This window comes from Primulina huaijiensis, chromosome 14, assembly GCF_012295235.1.
Source record: "Primulina huaijiensis isolate GDHJ02 chromosome 14, ASM1229523v2, whole genome shotgun sequence".
In the NCBI taxonomy this organism is placed as follows: domain Eukaryota; kingdom Viridiplantae; phylum Streptophyta; class Magnoliopsida; order Lamiales; family Gesneriaceae; genus Primulina; species Primulina huaijiensis.
Genome location: NC_133319.1, coordinates 17,060,778 through 17,082,588, shown reverse-complemented (window position 1 = coordinate 17,082,588; position 21,811 = coordinate 17,060,778). Strand labels below are relative to the sequence as shown.

Below are 21,811 nucleotides of genomic sequence, written 5' to 3'. Positions count from 1 at the left end.
TGATTCAAAAGATCGGGACAACACAACACGAACCCTTTTTAACATTATTGAATTGAGGGTGCGGTTCGATTAATCGTGTTTGCTTTTCGTTTGTACGAGGATTCATATAAGATTCTCAGCAACTCTGTCATGAATATATCCAGAGAAGAGGCTAAAAGGAATCCCCCCAGTCTAGCTAACTCTAACAAACAGAAATTCCTGAGATAACTTCTTCTTCCATGGTGTAAATCGAATAAAAATCTACCGCAATAGCGTTCAAGATGTAAGCTGGTGAAGACGGTGTCATTTCGAAGAGAATCTAACTTATTTAGAAAGAAAAAAGTGATTGTGATAAAAATCAAAACGCAAAAGCACGACCAGTTTGCAGAAAATGTTTTGAAAAAGGATGAAGTAACTGAAATGATATTCTTATGTATTGGTGACTTTTAATTTTCCTTATGACAACACATGTGTCATTCTATCATTGGAATAATAAAAAAAATTTAGAACAAATTGGTAAACTGATTAGAAGAAAACTGATTATTCAAATGTCACTTAAATTTGATATGGAACTAAACTGAGTTAAGAATTAGTCTACTAAATGATAAGGCCAGTTTGTCCAAAAGTACAAAGGATCAGTCTAGGAAAATAAACAAACAGTCATTTGAGCTCAAGATAAACTGACTTATGTCTTATCAGTTGACTTTCTTAAAACTTAATATTCTCCCTAAATTAAGCATTAAGATAAGTCAATAAGTCATAAAAAAAGTTCTAACTTAAGAAAAATTAGTCTCTGATAGTGGATTGGTGAAAATATTTGCTTCTTGTTGATCAGTTGAGACATATTCTAACCTTATGTCTTTCTTCAATGCATGGTCTCCGATGAAGTGATTCATGACATCAGTTTAGCAAACGTTTCGCATAGTTTGAGGTTAGTTGACGTAAAAATAATATAATCAACATAAATTTGTGTTAATAAAGTATGATAACATTTGGTAAATTTAAATAGAGTCTTATCAACAGTGCCTATTGATTAATATAAAAAATGTTTATTTATTAAATGTTTTATATAATATTTTCGATTTTATTCAGTTTGCAAATCGTAAATTCTAGCTCACACCTCATTGATTTATTCATAGCATTCAAACCACCTATTTAGGCTATTCAGTTATCAACTGATAAGTTAAAATAAAAAATAAGAATTTCAGTTTGGCATTGTTTAATTCTAACTGAAGTGGGTTATTACAATTCATTGTAATCAATCAAAGGCTTTTAGTGAATATATATCCTTGAGATCAAACCTCCTTATGAATTCAGCCACAGAAATGTCTCCCTGATAGAAACTCATAAACTCCCACTTCAAGCGTCCTAGGACATCAGCAGTAAAATACTTCTCATAGTTAGTGGATGTGGTTCTCATCAATACAGTTATTTACAACTGATGACAAGAAATAGCAGGCTAAGGGATGGTTAGGCCTTCCTAGATATGGGAAATGTATCAGCGCTGTTGCGAAAACCATAGAAGATATTTATTTATTATTAAAAAATATTTTTAAGTTACTCTTGAAATATGTTTTATATGTTCCTGACTTGGTTAAAAACATTGTTTTCATTTATATGTTTGATAAAAATGGATTTTCTTGTTTATTTACTAAAGGAGTTAGCAATATTTACATGAATAAATGTTTAATTGGAACATGTGAAATAGAAAATGATCTTTATAACTTAAAAATAAAAGATATCACAACTAACGTTGTCCAGGTAAATACGATTTCAACAAAAAATAAAAGAAAACAATATAGTCTAAATAAAAAACACTTGTGGTACACTAAACTATGATATATTTTCAAAATAATAATGTAAAAGTTAGTGGGAGAGGGCATGTTTCACTCGTCTAACATAATCTCTTCTGAAATATGTGAGTCATGTCTGAAAGTAAAAAAGACCAAAACCCATATCCTATGGAAAGTGGAGTGTACAAATGCTCTATTCGATTTTATCCATATGGATGTGTGTGATCCACTAAGTTTAGCACGATTACAGATAATTGAACAGGGTCATAGTCAAGAACAAGCATCCTCTGCCTAGGATTGAGTATTTATTTTATCAGCTTCAGGAAGCATCAGTGTTTTCAAAGATAGATCTCCGATCAAAATACCACCAGCTGAAGGTAAGAGAGTCTGATGTGCACATGACGACTTTCAGGACGCGTTATGGGCACTATGATTTTATGGCGATGCCCTTCGGCCTGACGAACGCGCCAGCGATCTTCATGGATCTCATGAATTGCGTGTTTCAGCCGTATTTGGATCAGTTTGCCATAGTTTTCATCGACGACATTTTGATCTATTCGAAGACCAGAGAAGAGCAATGTCAGCCCTTTAGGACCGCGCTACAGATTTTGCAGGATAGACAATTGTATGCCAAGTTCAGCAAGTGTGAGTTCTGGCTAGACAGAGTGGCATTCTTGGGCCACATCATATCCTGAGATGGAGTTGAGGTTGATCCCAGCAAAGTTGAGGCAGTCCGAGATTGGCCAGTTCCTAAGTGTGTGACAGTGATCCACAGTTTCTTTGGTCTAGATGGATATTACAGGAAGTTCATCCAGGGTTTTTCTTCCATTGCGGTGCCATTAACCGCCTTGACGAAGAAGAACATGAAGTTTTTTTGAGAATTAGAGTGTCAGGAAAGCTTTGATAGACTGAAGCAGGTATTGACTTCAGCGCCAGTCCTAACTATGCAAGTCGCCAGTCCTAACTATGCCATCAGGGCAAGGGGAGTTTGTGCTATACATAGATGCTTCGAAGCTCGGTTTATGCGAAGTTCTGATGCAGCATGGCAGAGTTATAGCCTACACATCCAGACAATTGAAGGTCCATGAGAAGAATTATCCGATTCATGACCTCAATCTAGCAGCAATAGTATTCTCCTTGAAGATTTGGAGGAACTATCTGTATGGGAAAAAGTGCAAGATTTTCACCGATCACAAGAGTCAGAATTACTTCTTCACACAGAAAGAACAGAATATGAGGCAGAGGATATGGTTGGAGTTAGTGAAAGACTATGATTGCGACATTAGCTACCATCCGGATAAGGCTAATGTGGTCGCGGATGCCCTGAGCAGGAAGCAGACAGTTATTGCTCAGTTGTCGGTACAGAGACCATTGCAGGCAGAGATTCAGAGGTTTAAAATTGCAGTTTATGCCAAGGGCGATGCTCTTAATCTTTCTACCCTGACAGTACAGTCGACATTGATGGACAGGATTCGAGCAGGGCAGACTTCTGATGAGCAGTTACAGAAATGGAGGCAGATGGATGAGTCTAATGGCTTGAGGTTGTATTCAGTTGAGGGTGGCATAGTCAGATATCGTGACCGACTGTGGGTTCCTAGCGGTGATTCCATGAGAACAGATATTATAAGAAAGGCCCACAGTACCTCGTACTCCATTCATCCAAGGAGTACGAAGATGTACAATGATCTGCAGTCTTTATTTTGGTGGCCGGGAATGAAGCGAGATATTTTGCGTTTCATGTCTGAGTGTTTGACGTGTCAGTAGGTTAAGGCCAAGCATCAAAGACCTGCAGGAAAGCTGAGACCGCTCCCCATTCACGAGTGGAAATGGGAGAACATCACCATGGATTTTGTGACCGGGCTAACGAGAATAGTTATAGGGTACGATACCATTTGGGTGATAGTGGATCGTCTTACCAAGTCAGCGCATTTTCTACCGATCAAAAAGACTTTCACCATGACTCAGTACGCAGAGCTGTATTTCAGAGAGATAGTCAGACTGCATGGGATTCCAGTGTCCATCGTGTCAGACAGGGACCCGAGATTCACGTCTGCATTCTGGAATAGTCTGCATCAGGCATTGGGTACCAAGCTACTATTCAGTAAAGCCTTCCATCTCAGACCTACGGTCAGTCTGAGAGAGTGATTCAGATCTTTGAGGACCTACTCAAATCTTGCATGATCGACTTCCAGGGCTGAGAGCCGAAATTATCTCTCGTGGAGTTCACGTACAACAATAGTTATCAGGCATCTATTGGTATGGCTCCATACGATGAACTTTATGGGAAAAAGTGTAGGTCACCAGTCTATTGGGATGAGGTAAGGAAAAGAGCAGATTTGGGGCCGGACAATGTCAGACAAACTGCAAAGTTAGTAGTCAAGATCCGGAACAGGATGAAGACGTACCGCTCAGAGTCGACAGAAGAGTTATGCAGACCAGCGGCACAAGGATATAGTGTTTGCAGTGGGTGATCATGTGTTCATGAAGGTCGCACAGATGAAGGGTGTGATGAGATTTGGGAAAAAGGGCAAACTCAGTCCTAGATTCATATGACCATTCGTGATCCTCGAGAGAGTTGGGACACTAGCTTAAAGAGTCGCATTACCGCCGAATCTGACGGAGTTCATAATGTGTTCCACGTCTCGATGCTGCGAAAGTACATGTCGAACCCTTCGCATGTGCTGAATTATGCGCCAATGCAGCTGACGCCGAACTTGTCTTTCGAGGAGAGACCTACCCGGATATTGGACAGACATGAGAAGAGGCTCCGGAACAAGGTGATCCATATGGTCAAAGTCAAGTAGCTGAATCATTACGATGAGGAGGCTACTTGTGAGATTGAGATAGAGATGAGGAGTCACTACCCGGGGTTATTCGGTACGTCTTAAATTTCGAGGATGAAATTCAATATAAGGGGGGGTGAATTGTAAGGTCTAGAAAATTCGAACGACGTAACTTGACTGCATGTAATCTAAGGTTTTGCTAAAAATATATGTTAAATATTTTTAATGCATTAAATGATTGATCATGACATGAATAGGTGTTTTATTTCATAGTTCGTTAAGATTTCATTTATTAGGGCTTTTAGCAAAATTTCAAGATCGAACGAGGAACGGAGACTGGGGATAGTTAAGGAAAAATATTTTTGTTAAATAATTATTTTTTAAAATATATGGTGTAAATATGTGTGATTTTCGAAAATGGGTCTTTGTAGGTTATTTTTACTCATCAAGTCATATATTAAATCGGTATGAAATTTTTTGCGAAACGGAGAGTTTTTTGAGGGTTCGGACAATATTTTCAAAAACGTACTTAAACGAAATATTTTGCGAGTGTGTTTTCGGGCTTAATAGGCCTATTTTAAGATATATTGGGCCTAAAATCCTAAACCTTCTAATTATTTTGGTTAAGGGCCCATCATATATTTTTATTATAACAAACCTATCCAAAACCCTAATCCCCTCACTCATTGCATTCGGCCACCCATCCCAAGTCCCAGTAGCAGATCGTGGCATTTCAGCAGCCATTGTGCTCAGTTTTCTCAAAAATAATTCATAGAAACTCTTCCCCGTCCCTTCGGTGCCCGTTCTACGTGATCGTCTCAAGATTTTCGAGCGTAAATACGCAAAAGCACGCCCTATACCTCGTTTTTATCATCATTCACATCAATATAAGTCTATTTGTATGTTTATGCTTGAGCATCATCGACTTAATTTATCATGTTATGTTCATGTGGAACGAATTTTCATGGAATATACTTCACCCTTCTTCATGTACACTCACGTTTTTGTCTTGTCCAAAGGGGGCTGCTAGGTTTTGGCATGAGAGAGATGATTTGCAGTAGCTTTTCATGGTGTCAAGTGGTAAAATTCAGATCGGATCAAGTCTAGGTGAGAGGGCCGATAGGTTGGGTCGTGTGATGCATACATCAGCTAGATCGGGTGGAAAGGGAAGAACAGCCGTGTAGGGTTCATTCTAGGTGCTAGTTTAGGTCATGAATGGTACGTTCCAGGGCTTGGGATGGTCCTTGGTTGGCTGGTAGTGAGGCAAGGCGTGGATCGAAGCTTGATGGTAAGCTAGGTCAAGTTTGTGGCTAGTTCGAGGACTTCTTGATGAACCGGGTGATCCACGTGCATGGGGCTGTAAGAGTGAGTAGGATTGGTCCAAGAGGGAGTCCACAGCTTGATCTTGGTCTTATGATAGTTGGTTAAGGGCTGGTCACGTTGGTTTTTAGACTCGGATCGAGATTTGGAGTTAGTGCATTGCTAGGGTTTTGGTGCGTGAGTGCAGAAATTTCCAGCAAGGTGTCAACAGCTTATGAGGGTCTTAATTGGTCTGAGATAGGTTGTTTATGTGCTGGTAGGATGTGAATAAGACATGGTTTAAATTTGGGAAAGTTTGGTAAAATTTCGGGTTGATTCGGGTTAAAACCGGGACCCTGGTTCAAGTTTTAAAACGAATCATAAAAGTTACAGAATGGGCTCAGGTTTACTTCTAGGAAATGATTATAAATATTTTTTGAGGTGTTCTAATAAGTTTGGTTGGTTTCGCATCGAAATTTTGAAAACCAGGGGTAAAATGGTCAATTAAGGTTTTCAGGGACAAAATGGTCATTTTGCACTCAGGTCAAGTTAGCAGTCCTGGCAGCGCCCTGATCACCAAAAATTGCATGTTTAAAATGTATATGTCTATTATGAACATGAATTTTTATGAAATTACGAAAAATATGTTGCATGTTTGGTTTTAAAAAAAAGTACATTTATACATTAATTTTTTAAGTGATGAATACGATGACATGTTTTTGAAAGAGGGAGTTGGTTGTGACTAATAAGAACACGAACACGAACATGTAAGGCCAAGGCTCGGTGGATGGGTAAAACCGTCCCTGATGTCCCCTCCTCTGGGTACCGTGGTTATACGTAGATGGATCCGTCGAATTATAGCTTTTACGAAAGTCACAACTAATTATCTGAATTCATTAAAGGAAAAATGCACACGTGTATACTGATATGATGAGATATGTTATGGATATGTTTATGTGTTGTCATGTTATGTTTAAGTTCATGCTTTTAAGATCATGAATGTATTTTAAGTACCGTATTTTTCACTGTTGCATGTTATGTATATGTACTTGTTATAACGGTTCAGTTGTGTTGAGCCTTTAAACTCACTAGGTGTGAATGATGCAGGTGACATGATGAGATAGAGACTGGAGGCGCCGAAAACTGAGTAGACGGAGCTGAGAGTGTGCACGTTAACCCGAGGACTTTACGTTTTCGCATCATATGTATTTTTTTAATACATTTTACATCTTTTTATATGTTGATGATTTGGCAGGATTTTGAATGTTACATTTGAGCTCTTTAAAACAATAGTCTAGGGATTTGAGAATGTTTTAGATTTATTTAACTACAGTATTTCTATTCAGTAGTTGAATAACTTTTTTAAAATGCAAGATCGACATCTTTTATTGCATGCATGTGTTTGAATATGATTCGAAAATAGTTTACAAAAAAAAAAATTCTAGTAGTATTTTAGTAGTAGATGTCACTTAAACTCTGGTCAGAGTAAGATATGTGTATTATGGAAAAGTGTTTCCTTAATTGTACATGTGATACCACTATGATTACTCAAATATACCTTACTTCATTATAGAATTCATTTGCAACTATTGATATACCGATGGTTGCAAATTTGATTGGAATATATGTGTTGAAAGGACCGTATTGTACGTTAACCATAACGTACCGGTTCTTGAAGGCACTATAAGTTATACTTAGGGGATCATGGGGGAATATTACTAAACGTTCTTACCATGATCCGATGGATATAATCAAACTTGAGTTCTGACATTCTTGATCAAGGGTTGATGAAAAGAATGATTCTAATTAGGGTAAGCCCGAATAAAGAGAAATGATGTCTCGAGTCACATGAAGTTGTGAACTCATGACTAGTTGTATCTTTAAACCATTAAATGTCACATATGTATTGAATTTTGTATGCTCGTCACATCGGCTATTTGAAAAATAATGAATCCACAATTCTAAATGTTTAATTAGTAAACATGAAAAATTATAGCCAAATGTTGATTAATAGATTTTTCAATCAACAGACATTGAATATTTTAGGAGATTCTAGAATTAATTAAATTTTTAAGTAATTGTTACTTAATTATATTAAGTATTTTCAATGGTTGAAATTAGTCCATGAGAATATTCTAGAAGGACTATGTTGATTGAATAATATTTATTTAATTACATCATGTGTTATCAAACTTGAAAATATGACATAGGAAATTTGACAATAAGAATTCACATGGTCCTAGATGAAATAGAATTTTAGAAGACTTTTAGTAAGATTAAGATTGAGTCACCGAGAGATAATAAATAGATGATATCAAAAGTTGCTAACACATAACATAAGAAAATCTAATTGAGATTCTCCACCTTCACTTTCCCTCACATCAAAGAAAATCAGCCACCCTTGTTCTTGGAGACGCACCTCTCGCCTGACAGTTCTTCCACCACCACATTGCCAAGCATCACCGTCTTTCACTGCCGTTGTCACCATGATCCCGTCGCCTTCCCGCATCCAACTATCAACAAAAAAATTTCTTCTATATTCTCTAATGCGAATTAGAAGAAGAATCTAGTCTTCGATCATGAACTTGATTAGGAGATTGAAGAACCATAGTTAATCCAGCAGATCATTCGTAGAGACTTATTATAAGGACTATATCTGTTAATCTTGGAATAGTTTGGTGTCCATTGTTTAGACATAAAGGTAAATAACATTAATCATATGTATGGACTTGAATCATATGACGCTAAAGCATTTTGATTGTAAAAATGAAAATTTTTTTGAAATTTTTAAATTTTTGTTGTGTCTTCGATGCGAGAAAACAGTACTACAACATTTGTATCAGTATCAGGTTCTCTATATCATATTATTCATTGTTTATTGTTTAAATCGTTAGAGATAACTACTTTTTCAGAAATTGCAACACTACAAAAAGGTTTTTAAATTTAAAAAAAAAAATAAGTTATGCGTGCTACTTGAAACAAATCGAAAAGTGCACACGAGCAGCACTGCCCAGCGGGCAGATAAGCATTGCCTTTCACGAGTAATGCAGTTTTTCAACAATAAAACTATAACGTCCGAAATCAGTCCACGTAAACAGCATGCATGAAAATTATTTAAATTGCTTATTTATTTTATTTAATTGATTTTAAATGATTAAATTATATGAGTTATTATGATTAAATGTTTGATTGCATGATTTGACATGATTTCATATAATTAAGGATTTCTATCCGGATATTCGATATTAGGCCGGGGAAGGAGACAATGGACGACTAAGATGAAAATATTTTTCGATAATTATTTTTAAGGCTCGAAAATATGATTAGATAGGATTAAAAAATTTTAAAAATGTAGGAGTTCAAATTATTTTACGAGTCGAGTCTTATTTTTCTCGAGAATCCGATTTTTGTTAAACGAATGACTTATTAAGGCTTGAAAGTTTTTATTTTTGAAAGTTTATTTAATAAACTTTTATTTTATAATTAAATGAGCCTTAATGGGCCTGATTCACCTAGAATTAATAGGCTTAAATATTTCTAAACTTAAAACCTAAAACCCTAATACCATTAAACCTAAATTTCGAAAATAAAAACAAAAAAACAAAACAAAAGAACTAGGGTTCTTGGCATCTTGCAGCAGCTGGAAACACTCACAAGCACACACCGTATTTTCGAAAATTCAAGCAAAATTTGATGGCTAGTCATCACCCGTTCGCTCCTTTTCACAACCCGCACCAACGATTGAATAATCGAACGTTTTTAACACAAAGACACATTTTAAAACTTTCTTTTTGCACCATTGAAACTATATTATATATGATTTAATTTTTTAAGCATGTAAAATGTGTTGATCAAAATATTTAATATTTGAATATTTATTTTCCAAATTTTTGACGTTTTTACGCTCGTTTGAGACATGATATGATTTCTAAAAGACATGCTGCTATTAGGGGACGTTAAAGGATTGGAAAATGAGTCATTTAAAGGCGGAACGAGGGCTGGATAGTAGCGTTAAGGCCGTTGATCGCCGCCGCCGTGATCCCATCACCTTCCGCCTTCTAACTCTCAATGCCAAATTTCTTCTATTTTCTGTAGTACGAGTTAGAAGATGAATCATGTTTCGATTGTGGAATTTAACAGGAGATTGAAAAAACGGTGGTTAATCCAGTAGATCTTTTGTTTGGACTCACTAGAATGATTATCTCTGTTAATACCGGAATTGTTTGGTGTACAACATTTAGAATACAAAGGGAAATAATATGCATAGATTTTATCGTACTGCGCCCAAAAAGTTTGATTGTCAAAACATAAATTTCTTTGAAAATTTTCAACTTCTGTTACGCCTTATGTGCGAAAAAACAGAATTCCAACAAATATGCGGGATTGCACCATTTTCCAACTCACATTTCCTTTTCTTGGTTACATTTTGCAGCATTTTCTGACGCACGTTTATCTTTTTTGGTTAGTTCTATCCTACCCTCAAGGCATTTCGATCTTACCCTTTGGGCAATGACATACAAAGAGACGTGATTTCTCATGTGGACTATAAATTGGATGAACACTTGTACGCCATTGGATGAACACTTATTAGAGCATCGCCCTCGATGCCCTTTCTTCTCTCCTTTCAGGTTCTTATGGAATAACCATGACAAACAAGTAATCATTCACCAGGTGAGTTACATGTTCAAATTTCAATAGGATGGGAATTAAGGAATTAAATAATTTAGTTAAATCAAGTGGCTTAAGATATTTTGGGTTTAATTCCTTTGGGAATGAATGGTAAACTTGGCTAGTTGGTGAACTTAGATAGAGATCCTCAACACAAAATACTAACTCATGTCATGCATGTTCAGTCGCACAAGTGAACAACTCGTATCTTTATAATAAAAATAAATTTTACATTTGAACATGAAACTTAAATAACAAAACATATAATTTGACAAGTTCCACTTATAGAAAGTAAAAATGTTTCTACTCGCAACAGTTCTTTAGACCAAATTTCAAAGATTTGATAAAGAGAAAGGCGTTGCCACAAATGTCAAGTGCATCCGTAAGCTGTAAACAAGATTGAAACAACACACGGGGAAAAAAATCTCACTTTTTTTTTACCGACAAATTAACTGCAATCAACTTCGCAACTTAAACGCGGAAGCCCTTGCTGTTTCTTCTTCCTCTGGCGCGCTCAAACTTCCTACCCTTTGCTCGAACATAAGGCTTGGTGTGATTGTGTGGAACACCAGGTGCTGGGCCAAAATGTTTCACTGCTTCTCGAGCCTTAGTTGAACCCCTCAGGAGTACCTGATCATAGAGCATTTGTAAGTCGCTCGCAATACACTTGGAAGTTTTTACCATTTTGAAGTATCAGAAAACAAAAGCCTTCGCAAACTATTCAATCAACATTACAAACTAGAGATACTAAAGCTCGAAAAGTCTTTACCGTATTCTGCCCAAGAGGAGCTCTAAGGGCGAGCTGATCAAAAGTCAAACATTCTCCACCGGCCTTCTCAATCCTAGACCTCGCAGTCTCTGTAAACCTGAGAGCAGTGACCCTCAGTGTTGGGACTTCGCATACACGAATATCATCAGTGATAGTACCCACGATAACTGCAATCTTGTCTTCCTGGCAATGACCATAACAGAGTACAGAACGTCATCCAACGAACGTGAAATGTTTAATATGAAACGAAGGTTAACATAAGGTTCTTCGTAGAAAACGTAGACAAGAGTTGCAAAATAAAGATAGCTGTGCAACTTAGAATTTGCATGGAAGTAACCATACCAAAACAGATGCCATGCCAATAAAAAATAATCACACGACCCAGTTTCAAGCCATTAATTGAGCCACAATAATGTTAACACAATCAAACCAATTATATTAAACTCATCAGGTAAATTTCAAATTCCATATTTAAACAAGTAATACAAAACAAAAACTTAACAAAAGTTATAATTAAATTTCAAACCCTAGCACTAATCGCATTTCTTCGAATAAATTGTTAACTTGCTAGTCTCACAAACGACAGTACTTATCCGACTTCTTGAAATTAGACAAAGCAGCACAGAAACATAAAAGAAAGACTTGCAGAAATGTACCTTGCCCTTCATGAGAGCTATCAGACGGGAGAGAGAGAGCGGTGCCTTGTTGACCTTACTCATGATCAGTCTCTTCAGAATCACCGCATCGAATCTGCTCCCAGTTCTCCTCACCAAAAATCGGTACAACTGCAGTGTTATCACATGCACTTATCAGATCTCGAGTTTGAACCCAACAGCTCAATAATAACAAATCAAACCAACAGGAGAAAAACAAAAAAGATACCTTGACGAGGAGTTTAAGATATATATCATTGGATTTCGGGGCGGTGCGCTTGGTCTTCTTGCACTTACCTCCGGCAACTAGATCGATACCCTGTATCACAAATATTCAAACATTATTGAAAAGGAATTTCGGGTGAAATACTTCTAGAGAAAGAAAGAGAGGTAGAATTGATTTCGAACCATGAATGCCGCTGTTGCTTTCCGACCGAATGGGGGGTGGGTGGATTTGCAGAAGTTAATCCCTCGTTAGGGTTTTGTGATGTTTAGAAAGTGGCGAGCAAAAATAAAGGCCCATTCATCTCAAATTAGGCTTTTAAGTTCAGGCCCAACTCAATTCAAATTAGGCTTTTAAGTTAAGGCCCAATTCATTTCAAATTAGAACCGTATCACTTGAATTGAAATTGACCCAAAATTTTGAGGGTTAACTTAAAATATAAGCCTGGTATTTCTATTTCTAATCCTAATATTCATTGACAAAAACTTGTGTGAGACGTTCTCACGGGTCGTATTTTGTGAGACGGATCTCTTATTTGAGTCATCCATGAAAAAGTATTACTTTTTATGCTAAGAGTATTACTTTTTATTGTGAATATCGGTAGGGTTGACCTGTCTCACAGATAAAGATTCGTAAGACCGTCTCACAAGAGATCTACTCATAATCATTATTATTAAAAAAGTTCCTCTGCAGTTTATTTTTAAAAAAAATTTTGTTAATCAGATCCATTTTCCTAAATATCACGATAATGGCTCAAATTTTTTTACCTAACCATTTTAATTTATAAACTAACCTTCATTTAAAGTTTCATCATAAATTCGGTCAAAATTACCCTTACATTGATCAAACCAAATTAATCTAACCTAATTACTCATTTATTCTAATCTAAAATATTGATTTTCCCTTCTAAACCTGTCACAGTTTTAGGAGCCTCCCTCTCCTATTCTTTTTTTTCAATTTTTTTTTCGTATTCTGGATTATTTTATTTCTTCTTCTTTCTTCTGGATATCTTTCATATCCAAAAAAAGAAAAACAATACGACATCATTCGCTTATCCTTGATTACGATTGTATATATAATTTCTGTTATTTGTTTACTTTGATTATTTATATTATTTTTGTTCATTTTTCTACAAACCATGTAAAAAACTAGGAGTTGTAAGAGCATGTGACTTGCCAGCATCTGCAACTATTGTTCATGCCATCATTTTTTTTAAAAAAAAAAAAATAAGTAGTGAGGCTATAGTCATGGACGTTCTTGAATTTTAATATTATATTGATTTAAGAATAAGACCAAAGGTGAAAAAAAACTAAAACGGTCAACTTTTAATGTACTATTGCTTCAGAATTTCCAAAGAACGTCCTGGACGTTCTTGAACATCGTAGAGTTGAATGGTTGATATGGAGCCATAAATTTTGATGATGCTGAAATAACTATGTCAATGTGAAAGATCAAGTATACGCGAATTGTGGTTTGAACAAAAGTGAGCTCAAATTAAAATTCAGTTACTCAACACATATTTGTGATCATATTCTTGGTTCGACATATTTAAGAAGTGAAAAGTGTCTGTTGACCTATCTATTGTTTGGTGATACACATCATCACGGTTTTTGGTTCGACAATTCTTTATTCAGTAAGATGTGTAGATGACAACTGCAGTTGGAAGGTGTGTGTAGCACAAAAAAAGGATCATCATGTTTTTCGGTTCGAAAAGCAAGTGCAGCTCTAGTGGCAGATATGTTAGTGGAAAATTTCGAAGGACAACAAAAAATGCTCGCCTTGAAATCAGTACAACAATGATACAAAATAAGAGCGTCAATATTAGCTACTTAAATCTTGGAAGGGGAAGCATGTTTCCATAAATTAACTGAGGGGAGATCTTTTCTAAAGTTTCAAATAGCGTCCTACATATCTGTATATGATTGAACAAGTAAATCCAGGATCAACAACACATTTGAAGGTCAAGGAAGATAGCAGCTTCAAATATACTTTTTTTCATCTTTCTTGACCTACCATGCGTGTATTGCAGGATTTAGATATTTGAGAAAAGTGATATCACTTTATGGTACATATTTGATAGACAAATATAAAGGTGTTTTATTGATAGCCACAACACAATATGGAAACCACCACCAGTATCCTATTGCCTGGGCAGTTGTTGATTCATAATGCAAAGCATCTTGGACTTGGTTTTTTTAAAAGCTACATGAATTGATATTTGATTGATGCGATCACGGATGCGATCAATGATGCTCCTAAGAAAGCAGCATGGGATCTGTTGGAGTTTCCGTCATGAACAATTACGAGGGGATGGAGCAAGAATTTCAACGAAACTCTTTAAGGTTTTATGGCAAACTGCCAAAAGCATATCAATCAAGTTTGGGCCATAATAATGTCATTCAAGAGATGAAGGACAAAAAAGAAAGCATCCAAGTTGAGACAGGCGAGCCACAACGCGCTTTTCCCCTCGCCCACCCACCCCAGCGCACCAGGATGAGAGAGGCATGCCCCAATGAACCCCAGCAAGGATTTCTGCGCGCCCCAGCGTGCACTCCTTAAACAGATCTTCAGAAACTCGGAACTACAAGCTACCTATAGGCAGGAACTAATGGAGGTTCCCTCCTCACTCCTGCTCAGGTTTTCATTAAGACTTCATTTCAGGAACCCAGAAGGTGGATTATAGCGGAAGAAGGTGACCTTCTTTTTGACGCGGAATTAATTATGGAAACAAAACTTTCTAGTTTTGAAAGATATTTTCCCATGTTTTGATTAAATATACCTTGTAACATTACATTATGGGATACTGAAGAATTTTATCAAATTTTGTTAATTTTCTCTCATATTCTAAAGCCTTTTGTTTTGTTCATCAAAATCAAACTTATCAAGTATTCAATCTTTGTGGTATTTTTCGATTGTATTCACGTGGATTGTCAAAGACGATTTCTTTGAAGGTTCACTTGTATTTCGATTGTTTCATATCGTGATTATTTTTTACTAAGCTTTTTCATAGTTTAGGGATGAATATCACAACCAATTACTTGTTTCAAAAGATCGGGCCACACAGCGGTTCTTTATTCATTGAATCGAGGGTGTAGTTTTCGTTTTAGATCGTGTTTGCTTGTTTTGTTGGAAGAATCACATCACTGATGATGTTGAGATATTTTTTATTTTTGAAAGACATAAAGAAATCATCAATGGTCTTTCCTCTGTATAGAAGCAAGCACAACATTGGCATTGCATGTGACATCTTGGACAAAACATCAAGTTAGGGCCAAAATCCAAGGTAGGTGGAATTGCGTTGTTTATGCGAGCTGCTAAAGCTTATAGACGAGTTCTATGAGTGGATGGTCATGCCTTTTAGCTTAACTAACACTCCTAAAAATTTTATGAGGTTGATGAACAAGAAAACTTTGTTGTGCTATACTTTGATGACATCCTAGTGTATAACAAAAAACTAGATAAGCATGTTGAACACATAAAACTTGTACTATTAACAATTAGAGCTGAAAAATTGTATGCTAATATTAAGAAGTTTGGCGGAAAATACACACACTTATCTAGTTTTAATATTCTACTAAAAAATTGTATGATTTTATACAAGCAAACTTATTTTCTGAAACGTTTACTCGTTTTAAATTCTACTAAACATTTTTTTTAAAAGCTTTGGTGGAAAATAAACACACACTCAAAAACATTTAAATAAGTTAATCAGGCTTTTAAAAGGTCATCCAACCTCGGAATAACAATAACTGCAATTAGTTAAATCTTTAAAATAAAATCAATCTCCTAGTCTACTGATTTAAAAGAGAAAATCGAACTGATAACAAAAGTCTGATGAATCAGCAACGTAAACCAAGATTCAAAAACATTTAACCTCATTTCTTAAACACATGTCTCATAAACATATTTTGTGGAAAAACGCAAGGTCCTCCGGTTATCCAGTGCGCTCTCAGCTCAGCCTACTCAAGTCTTCGGCACCTCCAATCTCTTGATCAACATACTCACCTGCATCATTCATACCTAGTGAGTCTAAAGACTCAACACACCTGTAACGTTATGGCAAATACATATACATAATAGGCAACAATAAAAAGTACTGTAATAAAAATAATTTTCATTATCTATAAAATTGTATGCATAATCATGACCTGTTAAAGCATAAACATTTTCATAACATAACTCAACATATCAACATATATGTGTTCGTTTTTTAAATTTGAATTTCGTTCATTAGCTGTGACTTTCGTATCATCGTATTATGCGATGGATCCATCTACGTTAACTGCGGTACCCGACGACGGAGACATCAGCAACAATATTACCCATCCACTGAACCTTGGCCTTACATATCATCATATTAACGTATTCGTATTAGTCACAACCAAGTTAGGAATTTTAAGGACTTAATTGCACAAAAATCGAAATTTTAAGGGTTGTTGTCGAATTTTTGAATTTTTGAGGGATCAACTTATTAGATTTCAAAAATTTTAAGGAATTATTTGGGACTAAATTCGAAAATTTCTTGGGGTCAAAAATGCAAATTTTGGGAAATAGTATGGCCAAAATGTAATTTTCGAAAACTTTAAGGGCCAAATTTTAGTTTCCAAAAATTTTGAGGATTCAATATGAAACATTCGAGGAACACTTGGGTTAAATCAATAATTTTTAAAGAATTTGGGTTAATTTCTGGTAGGAAATTTCGTATGTTTCAACGCGAACAGATCTGATGGTATGTTTTGTCGCAGGAAAGATATATATTTCAGGTGTAGCCACGCATGCATTGCTAGATTTCGGAGCTTTACATTCGTTTATATCCGAATCTTTCGTCAAGCGACTAGGAATCATACCATTGGCTATGGGTTCAGGATTCAGAGTATCGATTCCATCCGGGGATCAGATGTTTACCTCACAGATAGTGAAGAGATTGGAGCTTCGGTTACAGAAGAATGCAGTGCGGGAAGATTTGATCGTGCTACCGTTGCCGGAGTTTGACATCATTTTGGGTACGGACTGTCTTTCTTTGAGCGAAGCTATCATAGATTTTCGACGGAGGTCAATATCTGTCCGACCGTCCAGCGGTAAGCCATTTGTATCTGAGGCAGCCAGACACCAGCATATACCACACATCATTTCTTGCATCTGTGCAAGGAAGCTCATGAGGAGAGGCTGCCAGGTATTTTTGGCCAGTATTGTGACAGTGTTAGAGCTAGTCAGTCAGGGGCTAGAGGAGGTCGAAGTAGTCAGAGATTTCTCAAGTGTTTTCCCTGACGATGTTTCAGGCATTCCACCAGACAGGGAGGTGGACTTTTCTATAGAGCTCATGCTAGGTACCGTGCCTATATCTAAGATACCTTATCCTCTAGCACCTGCAGAGATGAAAGAACTGAAGGATCAGATACAGGATTTGCTAGATAAGAGGATTTCAGGACGTGTTATGGATACCATCATCTGACAGTAAGAGAGTCGAACTTGCATAAGACGGAATTCAGGACGCGTTATGGTTACTATGAGTTTATGGTGATGCCCTTCGGTTTGACGAACGTGCCGGCGATCTTCATGGATCTCATGAATCGCTTGTTTCAGCCATATCTGGATCAGTTTGTCATAGTTTTCATAGACGACATCCTGATCTACTCGAGGAGCAGAGAGGAGCACAGTCACCATCTGAGGACCGTACTGCTGACCTTACAATACAGACGGCTGTATGCCAAGTTCAGTAAGTGCAAGTTCTGGCTAGACAGAGTGGCATTCTTGGGCCACATTGTATCTCGGGATGGTATAGAGGTCGACCCCAGTAAAGTTGAGGCGGTCAGAGATTGGCTAGTGCCTAAGAGCGTGACAAAGATCCGTAGCTTCTTGGGATTGGCTGGATATTACAGGAAGTGTATTCAGGGCTTCTCTTCTATTGTGGTGCCTATGACCGCCTTGACAAAGAAAAATCCCAAGTTTATTTGGGGACCGGAGTGCCAGGAGAGTTTTGAAAATTGAAACAGGTGCTGATCACGGCACCAGTTCTAGCTATACCATCAGGACAAGAAGAGTTTGTGATATATACAGATGCTTCGAAGCTCGGTTTGGGCGCAGTGTTGATGCAGCATGACAGAGTTATAGCTTATGTGTCCCGACAGTTGAAGGTCCATGAGCAGAATTATCCGACTCACGACCTTGAGCTAGAGGCAGTAGTATTCGCCTTGAAAATTTGGAGACATTATCTGTATGGAGAGAAATGCAGGATTTTCACTGATCACAAGAGCCTGAAGTACTTCTTCACACAGAAAGAGCTGAACATGAGACAGCGAAGATGGCTAGAGTTAGTTAAGGATTATGACTGCGACATTAGCTACCATCCTGGTTAGGGGTGGGTACGGTACGGTATATCGTACCGAACTACGGTACCGTATACCATACCGTAAATATCGGTATGGAATTTTTTCATACGATACCGGTACCGGAAATTCGGTATACCGCATATTCGGTATACCGAATTTTCGATATGAAAAAGTTCATACCGGATACCGTACCGACACCGCAAATTTTGTCGGTATACCGAAAATATTATCGGTATACCGACATTTTTTCGGTATACTGAACTTAAATTTTAAAAAAAATAATAAAAAAATTATTTTCGGTATTTCGTTATATAACGAAATACCGAAAAAAAATAATTAAGTACAGATATCGATACCGAAAATTTAAAATTTTCGGTATATCGATTTTTTCGGTAATTTCGGTATTTTTTCGGTACGGTATTTCGGTATTTCGATATTTCGGTATATTTTCCCAGCCCTAATCTCGGTAAGCAATGTAGTTACAGATGCCCTGAGCAGGAAGACTGCAATAGTCACTCAGTTGTCAGTACAGAGACCGATGCAGGCAGAGATTTAGCGGTTTAAGCTTGCAGTTTATGCCAGAGGCAGCACCCCAAGTCTTTCTATCCTGACAGTACAGTCGACACTGAGGGACAAGATCTGAGCAAAGCAGACTTTTGACGAGCAGTTGCAGAAGTGGAGACAGAGGGTTGAGGCTAATGGCCGGAGGTTGTATACAGTTGTGGATGGCCTAGTCAGATAGAGAGGACCGACTATGGGTTCCTAGAAGTGATTTCCTAAGAGCAGATATCTTGAGCGAGGCCCACAGCACTCCGTACTCCATCCATCCAGGGAGTATGAAGATTTATAAAGATCTTCAGTCTCTTTATTGGTGGCCGGGCATGAAGCGGGATATTATGCGTTTCGTTTCCGAGCATTTGACGTGTCAGCATGTCAAGGTAGAGCATCAGATTCCTGCAGGGAAGCTGAGACCAGATTTTGCATACAGTTGAATTACGTTATCGTATTTTTGACCTTACAAAAAATATCTCGTTTAGGAAAGTTTTTGAAAATATTAACCGAGCTTCCAAAAAATCCTTATTATAGTAAAAAATCGATTACCGGTTTAAAATATGACTCGACATGTAAAAACATAATAAAAGACACTATTTTCAAATTTTACACAATAATTATACCGTATATTAAATAATTAAAAATAATTATTTAATAAAAATATTTTTCTTTTACAGTCTCCGGTCTCCGTTCTTCGATCGTGTCTCGAATAACCCTTGAAAACCATGATTTATGCCTTCTAATAAAAAGCCCCACTTTAAACATATAAACATGCTTATCACATTTAATTAATTTAATTATACATTTACTATTGTCTTAGATTTGCATGCAGTTGGATTACATTATCACATTTTGGACCTTATAATTTTAGAAGAGTATAAAATTAAATTACTCAATGAGTTAATTATATAAATTAAATAATGGTTATTTAATTTAATTAATATATATATATATACATACATTTTATATGGTGATATAAAATATGTGTATATATGGTATTATTATATCATGTATTACCAAAAGTTGATAAATACATTATATATTAATAATATGAGAATTTATTATAATGAAATATATAGTCCTAGTACCACAAGGACTAGAGTCTTTGTGGAGTGTGCCTCCTGATTGGATCAGAAATCTCACTCTATAAATATACCATGAGGGGTCACACAAAATAAACATGAAAAATCTTACACACAACTCAAGCACACAAAATACACAACAAATTCTCCTCTCCTTCCTTGAAGCAAGTCTCGGCCACCTTGAAATTTTTATTGGAAAATTTCGGCCAACTTGTTTCATCCACCACCGCGTCGTCGTCACTGCAACGTCTTTATATTTTGGAAATTCGGAGGCTATAGGCTCAACGCACAAATCGCTTGCGATTTCTAGTGCAATCCAAGCGATGAAGACAGTATTCGATCGTAGACCTGATTAGAAGATCAAAATTGAAGTTCCGTTCGTAGGTATTTACAAGAAGGATTATCTCTGCTTTAAACCCAGAATAGTTTGGAGTCTAGCGTTTTATACGCGAAGATATAATTCTAAACTCCTTATGAATGGTCTTAAACATACGATGCCCAAGGAATGTTTCGAATGTCGAAACGAAATTTTAAACTTCCGCTGCGTCTAAGATGTGAGAATTCGATGTCCCAACAGAAATATCGGTGTTATATGTTTGTGATTTGTTATGATATGTCTTGTATTTATAATCTTGACATTAAAAAATTTATGTATTAGTATTCATTAGAATTGATCGTCTCCTACTTGCTGAGTGTTTTATCAAACTCCTTACTCTTCTTCCCCATATAAAAATGAATATCAGTTAGAAGAAGATGAGCAAAATATATTTTTTTTTGATGATGAAGAAGATGTTTAAATTTAAGAATTTATTTAGTTATGTTGTTTCAAAGTTATTTTGGCATCCGTAATTTTGTTTTCGTTTTGAAATTATTGTTGTAAAGACGAGTCATTTATGAAATAAATTGATTTTGATTTATATTGTAATGCGGGACTTGTTTTTTTACGATTATATGATTATTAAATAAAGTAGATGTCAACGCGTTAGTTCAAATCTCGAGACGTGACAGAAGATGTCCTCAAAACTCACATGGCTGAAGTAATGGCAGTCAAGAAGGAATTTTATTGGCATCACGCTACAAGTTGCCAAATGTATATATCAGTAATTTTTGAAAATGGAAAAAATTAAAATTATTGATATATACTTTTACACAATGTTCTCCAAACAGGACCGGACCGGCCGGTCGGACCGGTTCAACCGCGAACCGGCCTCGAGACCGGTCCGGAGATAAGTAAAAACCCGGAAAACAGGTTTAACCGGAAAAAACCGGTTAAAACCCGGAAAAACCGGTTAAAACCCGGTTAAACCAGAAAAACCGGAAAAATTTTTTAACAAATTTTTGCTTTCTGTTTGCTAAACATGTATTATTTTAATTTTTTAAAAAATATTTAGATAAAGGTGTTGGTGAAATGCAAGAAACACCTTCTTTGGACTTGGAAGAACTTTTGGATGGTGGGGATGAAGATGATAATGACTACGAAAGAACACTTCAAGAATTGGATGCGGTGTGGGCATCAAAGGATGCAACTTGAAAGTTGAAACTGGATGTTTGATACTTTTTTGTATAAGAAACTTGATGTTTGCTACTTTTTTGTATAATTAAACTTGATGTTTTCTTGGGCACTTAAACTTGGTCATCACTATTTGGTTACATGTTAGGTGTAATTTGGATTTTTGAATTT

At 36.4% G+C, this 21,811-nt stretch overlaps 2 protein-coding genes across 2 annotated transcripts; one reads left to right on the top strand and one right to left on the bottom strand.

Moving 5' to 3' along the window:
• Positions 1-10,670: 10,670 nt before the first annotated feature.
• On the bottom strand, positions 10,671-12,451 carry LOC140957478 (large ribosomal subunit protein eL18y-like). Its single transcript, XM_073414762.1, has 5 exons — positions 12,353-12,451; positions 12,174-12,263; positions 11,948-12,076; positions 11,292-11,474; positions 10,671-11,152 (listed from the first exon to the last, which is right to left on the bottom strand). Exons 1-5 carry the CDS (start codon positions 12,353-12,355, stop codon positions 10,994-10,996), a joined length of 564 nt encoding a protein of 187 aa, XP_073270863.1. The 5' UTR covers positions 12,356-12,451; the 3' UTR covers positions 10,671-10,993.
• Positions 12,452-17,022: 4,571 nt separating this feature from the next.
• Positions 17,023-17,619, top strand: LOC140958039 (uncharacterized). The gene has a single exon (XM_073415440.1). It carries the CDS (start codon positions 17,023-17,025, stop codon positions 17,617-17,619), a length of 597 nt encoding a protein of 198 aa, XP_073271541.1.
• The last annotated feature ends 4,192 nt before the right edge of the window (positions 17,620-21,811 follow it).

Bases quoted from the DNA above. Each gene is read 5' to 3' on its own strand.
- LOC140958039 (XM_073415440.1), top strand. From the start codon at position 17,023: ATGGGTTCAGGATTCAGAGTATCGATTCCATCCGGGGATCAGATGTTT.
- LOC140957478 (XM_073414762.1), bottom strand. The intron at 12,077-12,173 runs GTATCTTTTTTG...ATAACACTGCAG, and splicing joins ATCTTAAACTCCTCGTCAAG to TTGTACCGATTTTTGGTGAG. The intron at 11,475-11,947 runs GTACATTTCTGC...GGTCATTGCCAG, and splicing joins TAGCTCTCATGAAGGGCAAG to GAAGACAAGATTGCAGTTAT.